The following is a 10,528-nucleotide window of genomic DNA, read 5'->3' on the forward strand; positions in this document are numbered from 1 at the left end:
GAGGGTGGGCGCCGTCTCAGATGAAGCTAGAGGCTTGCTAGCTGTGCGTGAGTTTATTTGTGGAGAGCTGCTGATGCTGTGTCTATCTAAATCCAGCCGACGGCTGGGTGAGCGATGGCTTGACTCGGTTGAAAATTTTAAAGAGGAAGGCTTGACGTCTGCTGCGGATTTGTGTTCTGTCTTCCACCCAAATTTGAGCATTAGGAAGCGCTTAATTGAAGACTTCTTCTTGCTGTTTTTCTCTGACAAGTCCCCCTCGGTGAGAAGAGAGGGAGAGCTCTTTGTTATAGGCTTCTTGGTGATGTAGGAGAGCTCAAAGGGGGGAGGAATATCCGACAGAGATGTTGGTGTGGACAGGGCACTTGATGACAGAGGGGAGCACCTGGAGAAGTTTTCAGATGAGCAAATGGCATCTCTGTGTCTCTGACAGCCATCCCTGTAGACACACAGAGGTGTGTCCTGTCCCTCCATGGAGATGGATCGGCGATAGAGGGACAGATACTGGGGTTTGGCATAACTCTTGTAGCGCGATGAGCTCATCATCGGGCTGCTGCTTAATGCCGGCTGTCCAAATCCACTGGTGCATGTCTTCTGTAAAAGCTGCACTCCTCTGTCCTCCACAGAGTTGGTAACTCGGTGTGACAGAGAGTGTGACCGAAACCCAGCGGCCTTGCTATCAAAAGTAAACACATTTACAACTCGTGAAGCTTTCCCTGGCTCGTCGTAAACATGCTCATCACTGACGTCGTGCTCTGTGTCAGTGGTCTCATCTAGGAAGGGCACAATGTGACCTTCAACATCACTCTCACCTCTGAAGACATCCGAGTCAGCGGGGGACATCAGTTGGCTCTCAGAGACAGAAGAAGTCAGCGAGGTGTGTGGCACTGAGATTGTTACCTGCTTGAATCTTGGCTGGCCGTCCAAAACTTTCAATGCATCCTCCAGTTTATATGTTTTGCTTTGAAAAGACGTCTTTTTCTGAAATGTCCTCGCTTTGTTGTCATGGCTGTCATCACTTCCAAACTCATCGCTGCTACCCGAGTCCAAGCAGTCCTCTGTTTGTCCATCTTCTGCTGTTTTCTCGAACTTCCCAGGCAACACTGAGCGTGTACTCTCCAGCAGTAGATCGCCGTTAATAATGTCCTCTGAGCAGACGTAAAAAGGCTCACGGACTAGATTAGCAACAGGTCTCCTCGTTGTATCACGATCCTGCATCTTTGGCACTAAGTCATAACAGCAATGGTCTTTTTCCTTCGTTTTATGGGCACACTTAAACTTCAGGTCATGTTTGGCGTCAGCAAATGATGTTTTTTCTTGAAGAAGTTCACCTTCATCCACAGTAGACTCTGATAAGTCATCCCCTGTACTTCCATCCTCCCTCTTCCTGTCCCGACTGACACCAGAACACCAGCCAGCTTCCTCATCTGCGCTATTGACAGAAATGTCCCCCATTGAGAGACCGTCTGTGTCAGCCAGTGCCTCCCCTGCATCACAACCATCGGCATCCATGTCCTCCGTCACATCAGTGTCAATCATCTCCTCCGAGTCAGCTGTGAGCCTGTCATCGCTGACCCAAAGTGCTTTCAGAGAGCCTGACTCTTCCATCCAGTTCTCGTCCATTCGCTGACCACCGGCTTCCTCTTCCTCCTCCCCCCCTCCCCCTCTGTCCAGCATCCCCTTTGACGCAACCTCTAAATCAATGTTTGGGGTCTCGAGTGTGCTGCCGTTTAATTGTTTCCCCCCAGGCAATGTGTTTCTATCCCCTTTACCGTTCTGTGTCTCGTGCTGCTCAGCAGCCTCATCATTTGAAGTGACTGCGCTGCCATTGCTGAATGCTCCCTGGTTGCCGTTTAGCAGAACTGTGACTTTGGGTTTCGGGGCTATGAAGGGTTTGGGGCCTCTGGCTGCAGATAGAAGAGGGGAAGGCAACTTCAGGCTGGCGTGACAAACAAATCTTGGCTTTGGAGCAACTGAAGGCTGTGTGCAGTCTAAAAGATCAACAGGAAAAGGAAACTGTAAGATTCTGTGTTTTAAAATAGCTTACAGGGTCATTTGTGCTGCGTTCCTGTAACCTAAAACAACTCCAAGTTTTACAGATGGTAAGAAAAACTTACCAGAATCTTTTCAAAATATTATCAAAAATCGCACTATTACGAGTTTCTTCACAACTAATTTCTGTGAAACAATTTGCTGTTTCAACCAAGCAAGTAGGCCTAAATGTTTCAGCCTACCAGCAAGCCAAAATATACAATATGGCTCAGGTACGCTTAGAAATAATGGCCCATTTTTTAACCCGTGTGTGTTGGCTCAAGTCTGGGAACTGAAGAATTTTAAAACAAACTCTGGTTGTTCTAAATGGGAATAAAGTTCCCATAAAAGCCCCAAGAAGGTCTGGATCCATAAACACACACAACCATACCAAATCATGTAGCCCTCACAGGGTCAGGGCAGGCTGGGTTAATTTGCTGCCAGAACACACACACACACACACACACACACACACACACACACACACACACACACACACACACACACACACACACACACACACACACACACACACACACACACACTTGACGTCCTGGGCAGAGCCTATGATTAGCTTCATATAAAAAAAACCGATGAAGCTATTTAAAATCTGGTGCTACTAACCTGATAAAGGACTAATGAGTAATGCACACTTTAACTCAGTTCAAAAACAGAATACAAAGAAGTCTGAGGGATTTCCCTGACTCACTTCCTGTGATTCAAGTGAGAGAGACCCCTGTCAGGATGCCTTTATGCTGTAAGAATAAGACTTGGAACAAAGGATAAAAGCAGAAACCCTCACAGATTACAGATATTATTATAAAATCACGTCATATAACACAAGTTGATCTCATCTCTTTCAATTTAACCTTATTATTATTATTATTATTATTATTATTATTATTATTATTATTATTATTACATGCAGCTATTTAATACAATTAAATAACGTTTTAACGTTCTGTCTCATTGGCATTTCTGTAATTTAGTTGTAATAATTTGGTTTAATATCTCACTATTTAATGGAAAAGAGATCACAAAACATTTACAAATATCACCAATATGACCAGATTCCCAGCTTTTTTCTTCTTCTAGAAATAAAATGTTGATGTCCGAAACAAGCTTCCAGTTTAAAATGAATGATCTCACCTGTGTTCATTTTGGCGACGCGACCTCCTCCAGCATCCCGTCCAATAAAACGCTGCGGTGACACAAACAGCCAAGACTCCCGATCCTCTCGGAAAACTCAGCTGTTCTGATTCAAACTGAGAGGGAGCGACAACCACCGAACACGACTCGGTGTGATTGTCTCTGAGAGCCACACGCTGCTCAGCTAATCGCCTGTGCGTCCGACTGCGCGCGCGGGACGCGACTGAAAACAAGATGCAGAGACTGGATAAACACGCACGCACCGGCATTCGTTTACAGCAGCTGCAGGTCCAGACAAGTGCAAAAACACATTCTCATCCCTCGAGTAAAACCGAGGACTGATTAGTGAGACTTGTCCCAAGATGCAGGAGCGTCCAGAAAGTTTCCAGGGGAGCCCCAATGGTGTCCAAAAAGTTACCAGAAACTTTAGAAATGTGATTGTACTGTTGTCAGCCACTGTCAACCCACACCTTGGACGTAATTGGGGGGTGGGGGAGACGTTCCCCCCCCCCCCCCCCCCCCCCCAAAGACAAGTTTTGACCCCTGCACTTTTTACCAACAATATTATACTATATTAAATTGACACTGGTTGAGCTCTAGGACCAAGCAGTGAACAACCATTTGTGTGAAAGCCTGTTTCCCATTAGAGCATACTGTAAAGATACCCCCCCCCGTGTCCCCCCCACTTCTAAAGTGAAAATTATGTCCATTACCCACACTTTAAATTGATTGAAATTACTTAAATGTTTAAACATTTAAAAATGTAAATAAACAAATAAAGCTGCCAAATAAATTACAGAAGAAGAAATGAGTGTTACATTTTGTTGGTGATTGTCCTCTCCTCTTTGAACTCCATAAATAGTACATATGCTGATCTCTAATCAGGGATGGGCTGAAAATCTGTGAGTTCTGGAGAATCTGATAGCTGCAGATGTGCTCTAGAGCCGGTGGGTGTGCTTCAGGTCGTTATCGGACATCTTCGTCAACGGGTTGAACAGACTGCAGCAACGATCCGCCTTCTACCCGCTTGTAGAAGTTGATACACAACAATCTTCCAACAGCGTTGGAGGCAGATTCCCGACAGGACCCGGCCCCCTAATGCACACAGGCAGACAAAAGGAGATTTTCCAGTGCTGAATTAGCAACCCAATCTGCCCCCATCTAATCAGTTCAGGGCCGTAACCAGGCCTTTCCACTGGATGCAAAATTGTTGCACATCAGCAAGCGTATTACGCAGTAATTACCCAACGCTAGTGGATTGTTGTTTTTCCACAGGCCATGTCACATTCGGGATGTGAGCCAGAACCGTATTAGTGCATTGCTCTGATAAATTTACAATATTTTACATGCTACGCTTCCAGAATGTGTTAAGTTCAGCAGTTCAGACTGGGCCAAACAGGAAGTCAAACACGAAAGCTGTATAAAACATCTGGAAACTTTCAAAATGAAATTCAAGTGCAGATTTCCAGGTGCCTGTCTGGCAAAAAAAATTACAATAATGGACGCCAATACCTGTGACACCTCTGTAGCCGAAGCAACCAAAACAGAAAATAAACCACAGAGCTTTTCAGAACCATGCTGCCATATTTCTTCTTGCTTGTTATCATGTGAGTTGCTGAAATCACGCATGGTGTTGCAATTCTCCGGTGCGTAGAAGGCTTTCACTGCCGTTTCACATCTGAAATGCTCCTGGTGGGAAGGGAGCTCATGGGCTAAACACGACAATCACGTTACGCTCCCCTCCAGTGGAAAGGCCGGGTTTGAGGGGGAAGCAAATTTATGTTGCACTGATGATGCTGAGATACTTATCCCTTTGATGCATGAATTATGAAATCTTCAACCATGATTTTTAACAATATTTTCATTCATCTTTAGGTGTGAATGAAACAAATTTCAACAAATATGTTTGTAGCATTTATTAATTTACTAATAATTTGTTACATGTCCACCTCACTGGACAGCGTGCATTCTGAACATGAAATATGTTGGCTTGACTTCATTAAGTCCAAATGGAGGGGCTCAAATGCAATAAAGTCATCAACAGCTGTGCTTAATAGCAAACAAATTAATAAAATAACAATTTTTAGTACCTGTCCACTGTAGTGACCACTATGCATCATGTTTAAAATCATCTAATTAAAATGACCTTAATTCATCCACTAGTGACAATTTTTTATTTCAGATCCAATCCTTAAAAATCAAGAGCAAGAAACACTTAATTGATTATGAAGTATAATAAAAATGGTCTTATTGCACTATTATAGGCAATTAATCTATTACCCATCAGTATAGTGTTGTATTGGGCATAAAATGTAAAATATCTTATTTATAGGTGATTAAATTATAATTATGAGTCAGCAGCAGTCAGATTCCAGCTGGCTGTGATTCATTTGATCAGCATGAACTCCTATTTCTAATTAAAGTAAAAGTATTTTAGGGTGGGGATAATCTCTCCACGTTCCATCTGCCTGTTTGATTGCTCCGCAACAGGCTTTTTTAAAAATACAAAACAGGAAACTGCTCTCCCTGTTTCCTGCTCAGCCCAACTTCACATCCTTAGCAGCTCGTGAATACTATTTAACCCCTCTCAGTGCATTCACCAGTGAAGTAAAGAGGGGTATTTTTACTCTGGAGCTGTGGTCAGCTGGTGAAGATTTATGACATTAAAACCATGTGTGCAGCAGCCGACCACAGCAGCAAACAGCTGCATTAATAAGGGCGGTGACTGTGTGGCTGATCGGCTGCAGCAGAAGGGAGAAAACTGAAACTTCAGAGGCGGTACATGATTCAAATTCAGCAACACCTGTTTTTGCCTGATCTGATGTGTAGAAATGATTAGATGTTCCCATAAACATTGTAAACATTACAAATCTGTGTCTAAAGTACTCCTATTGTCCTTTTATTCTCTGCCTGTTTTAATTTCACAGTTACTGAACATCATCCGTTTGCATTATCGTTGTCAGCAGTGGAGTCATGCAACAGTAGTTTTCACATCTATAAAATGATGTTGGTTCAGTAAATGCCACAGACACACCCTTGTTTCTCCTATTACTGAATATTTGACAGCAGCGTATAGACAATGCATTTAAGTGATGATAAAAAACGGTAAACATAGTATCTCTAAAGCTCTAAGCTGACCTACAACCTAGTGATGATTGAATCACACTTAAAGATCAAAAGTTAATCCCCTTCTACATCAGTGTGCAGCACGTTTCTTTAAAGAACTCACTGCAATACTAGTTTCACACGATGCAGCACCTAAAATCTTAAATACATCCAACAAAAACAGCAACATTCAGCTTCAGCAATGAGCTAAATGCGCTGCATATGTGCTGAGACTAAGTGGATGTCCAGCTCATTTAAAAACATTATGTGGCTGCACCTCTGGCCCCGTTTTTGTCGGTGCATTTATTGTGTTTTCATCTCAAGTCAATAAAGGGGAGGAAGATAAATTGTGTTGTGTGGCAGCAAACAGCAAAATGACAGGTCCGCCAAGAAGCATGGATACGAAAGCATGTTGTTAGATGAAAACACACACATACACACCAAAAAGCCTGTAGGGTATCACTTGTACTTGTGAAAACAATGTATTACTTAGTCCTCAAGTACATTAAACCTCTCACTGCCTGCAAAGGTTGATGACGTCCTAATATTGTAAAGGGAAGGGGGAAACTGTTTCTACACAATTTGAATGTTTTTTGGATTAGGACAGTTGAGCTGTTGCACCACTCTATCTTTTGTAAACTCATTATTTTGTTACTGTTATTACATAAACAATCAGCTTAGCTCAATATTTATGTCCATTTCTACACGTGTTCCTGTATAAAAACAATATTTTCCATCCATTCAATGTAAAATACTTCAAGAATGGCCTCAGTTTTGAGAAATAGACTTTACATTGCTAACGGCTAGACAGCATACAACTAATATCAGAATGCATTAATGCCATTTTATTGGGCATCTATTATGCAAAACTCACCTTCTGCTTTCCTTTGTGTTGTCATGTGGGGTTTTACTGCCTCTACAAGCACCCCAAATGTGAATAAAAGACATCTCTAAGTTTTCTGTCAGGTTTTGGTTTCAGGAATGATATCAGTGTTAATTTTGACAAGAAATTTCAATTTAGTTTTAGTCATGATTTAGTTGTCCGATTTGTTTTTATTTTAGTCGACTAAAACGTGTGTTTCTCTTCTGATGCAATAATTTTCAACTTGTGTAAAGAAAATGTTAGCTACACCTACTTGAAACTGTAAAGAAATATGAAAAATTCACATTTTGCACTTTGGATCAATAAAACTCTATATTTATAACTCTTTCTATAACTATCAGTATTGAAAAATACCAAAGATGAACACTGACAGTTTGAAATTGTGCCTCTCACTATTAATAAAATAAAATAATCTGCATAATGTGCTGCAATATTTGTACACATGACATGAAATGACATCATACCACCAAAAAGTTCCCGAGCGCAGCCACAGCTGCAGCTCACCACTCCCTACAGGGATGGGCCAAATGTGGAGATACATTTCACCCGTGTGATGATGACTGTTGTCGTTTCCTAATCGTCAACGAAAATGTCGATCCAACATTTGTCATTATTTAGTCTTTATTGGTGTGTATGTTTTTGTTTCGTTTTAGTTCGCAAAAATTCTTTTGTCATGAAAAAAATAAAAATATTTCGTCAACAAAATTAACACTGAGGGAAAGCAGTAGCTCAGGAGGAAGAGAGGTTGTCCAGAAAGTTGCAGGTTCGATCCTCACCTGTGTCGCTACGCCCCAGGGCAGCTGTGGCTACATTGCAGCTCATCAGCGTGTGAATGTGTGTGTGAATGAATGGATGACTGATTGTGTTGTGAAGCGCCTTGGGGGGGTTGTGGAACCCTAAGAAGGCGCTATACAAGCTGAAGTACTTGACCATTAACTTTATGTTGCTAAGAGCCATTTGGAATTCGTGAAAACAGGAGAAGGGAAAACTCAACGGACAGCAAATAAGTTCATTTTACTGATATTTGACGCAGTTTCACATGTAAAATCTCACCTCATGTAAAAAGCCAGTCTGACACATTTAAAAGCTTTGCTTCCAGCTGATGGACGGACAAAATAAAGATAAATGTAAACGTGCAAACGTTTTCAGACTTGACTGCTTATTGTATTTACGCAGCAACAGGTAGAGAACCAGGAAACGCTTTTGAAAGGTTTGACCCCCGAGGTCTCGCTCTGTTCACGGGTCTCCTGTTTGCGTCAGGCGAGGAAAGTGTGTGTCTGCTTGTCTCTCCTGCTCTGAGGTGAAACAATAAGACTGAGACTTAAAAAAGGAACTCCATCTTGATATAGTCCTTCCTGTGACTGTTTTCTAGTCTTTCAGCTAAACTGGAACCCAGAGGGTGTAGTCAACAGGTCTTATGGATAATTCCAGTTATTGTCAGCCTGGGCCTCATTGTCCAGCTGTTTTACATCATCAACGTTTTTATAGGGGAGGAAAATGTCACTTTCTTCACATAATATTCAGCTGATTTAAAGTTGTTTTTACTCATTTAGTCGCTGTGTACTAGTACTGTTTTAGAAAAGACCAGTTAGGAAGATGTTATCATTCCTTTGGAACACGTAAACATTTCCACTCACCTACAGTCTTGTAAACAAGATGCAGATAAACATCCAGTTCTTGGGGAATTTTTCTTCATTGTCATTAGTCTTTGACAAACTGAAACTGTGAAGTTATTGGACTGGATGCAGGAACAAACTCGAGTGTCGTGGAAGTCTAAGTTTAGGCTCCCATCACGTTACAATGAGGAAGAAAACACAGCTGGAGGGCTGTTTTTGTTCTTCTGTGAGAATGTTTTTACTGTAACAAACAGGAGGAGTATAACAGGAAGCACTGCAGTAAAACCAGGGTTAATGTTTTGTTGCTTTAGACATTAATTGAGTTTTAACATGTTGTGCACTTAATCTTTTAAGGCCTGATGCATAAAAAAACTATTATTTTTAAAAAGATTGATCTATTTATCTCTTCCTCGAATCCAAGATCTTGGTCTTTAGTCATGAAAGGGTAGAATGCCTTCTCCAGGTCAGGGACAAAAAGAAAGAAGGAAAGAAAGCCATCTTTTATGGCGCCTTACAAGATAAAAATTATGAGGCACTTCTAAAGAACAATAATCTAAAAAAAAATTAAAAACTATTTCAAATATGAATGAAAATCATAAAAAATTAGAAATAAAAACTGTGATTAAAAATTGGAAGGAAAGTGGAAAAGAAAATTAATAAGAAAGGAAATCAGTGGATCCCGGGAAAGATGGAATTGGTAGAAAGAGCAGAATAGGGAGAGGGTAGTGACGAAGAATGAGATCGCAGATACAAGCGGCCAAAATGAGTTTTCTGAGCTCTACCTTAAAGATAGGGGGAAAAGCTTGGTCATCCGGGAGGGGCTTGGAGCAGATCTGCTGCTCCTCCACTTCGAGAGGAGCCAGTTGAGGTGGCTTGGGCATCTGGTCAGGATGCCTCCTGCATAATTACCTGGTGAGGTTTTCCGGGCACATCCAACTAGTAAGAGAGCCATAGGAAGACCCAAAACATTCTGTAGGGTCTATGTCTGTTGGCTGGCCAGGGAACACCTTGGGATTCCCCCAGAGGAGCTGGCCCAAGTGGCTTGGGAGAGGGAAGTCTGGGCCTCTCTGCTTAGGGTGCTGCCCCTGCAGCCTGACCCCGAAAATGGATGGATGATCTATTTATATGCTAGTGTCAATGAAATAATTACATCTTCTACAGTAATAGAACAGCAATAACGAAATAAAATTGGCACTTGCCTCCAGCAGAACCTAGGTCTTCAATGGGACATGAGTATGAGGAATGTACAAATCCTGTTAACAACATAGAGGTCTGAGAAATTTGGGATTACAAGTATCAGGTGTGATTCAATTGGCTTTAAAAAGTCAACTATTGCGTCACTCAGTTCAAAATTAGAATAATAAACAATGTACTTCATCCTTTTCCCTGTAAGATAACGTGTACATGAAAAAACTGTAGATATTAGCTCCACCTGTGGGTTAATGAAAGCTATTTAAATATTAATTAAAAACAAGCAATGCATCCATCATGGTCCTGCCTCAGGAGGGCAAACTCAATGATATTTATTCAAGCATGGATATCACGTCACTAAAACCACAGAGGATTATCCTGAGTTGACCCCATATGATGAGCGTTGTGTGTTAGTTTTCAATATCAGCATGGCGTCTTTCACCAGTGTGTATGCCACTGGAATGACCAAAAGTTCATTTTTCCACAGGTAGGTTTGATATTTTTCCAAGATTATTATTATTATTGTTGTTTTGAAACACAGTTTGACTGTTTTTGA

General features: G+C 41.6%; 1 protein-coding gene across 2 annotated transcripts in view; it reads right to left on the reverse strand.

Moving 5' to 3' along the window:
- fgd5b (FYVE, RhoGEF and PH domain containing 5b) overlaps positions 1-3,364 on the reverse strand; it is a 20,861-nt gene extending 17,497 nt beyond the window's left edge. For both annotated transcript variants that reach the window (XM_015959775.3, XM_015959774.3), the window contains exons 1-2: positions 3,178-3,364; positions 1-1,988 (exon numbers count right to left, since the gene is read on the reverse strand). The exon at positions 1-1,988 is cut by the window's left edge and continues 365 nt beyond it. In XM_015959775.3, the coding sequence (XP_015815261.3) occupies positions 1-1,988; positions 3,178-3,187 (1,998 nt within the window). In that variant the 5' untranslated portion in view covers positions 3,188-3,364. The remainder of the gene's footprint in view (positions 1,989-3,177) is intronic.
- Positions 3,365-10,528: the final 7,164 nt, after the last annotated feature.

This window comes from Nothobranchius furzeri, chromosome 3 (assembly GCF_043380555.1).
Source record: "Nothobranchius furzeri strain GRZ-AD chromosome 3, NfurGRZ-RIMD1, whole genome shotgun sequence".
NCBI lineage: Eukaryota > Metazoa > Chordata > Actinopteri > Cyprinodontiformes > Nothobranchiidae > Nothobranchius > Nothobranchius furzeri.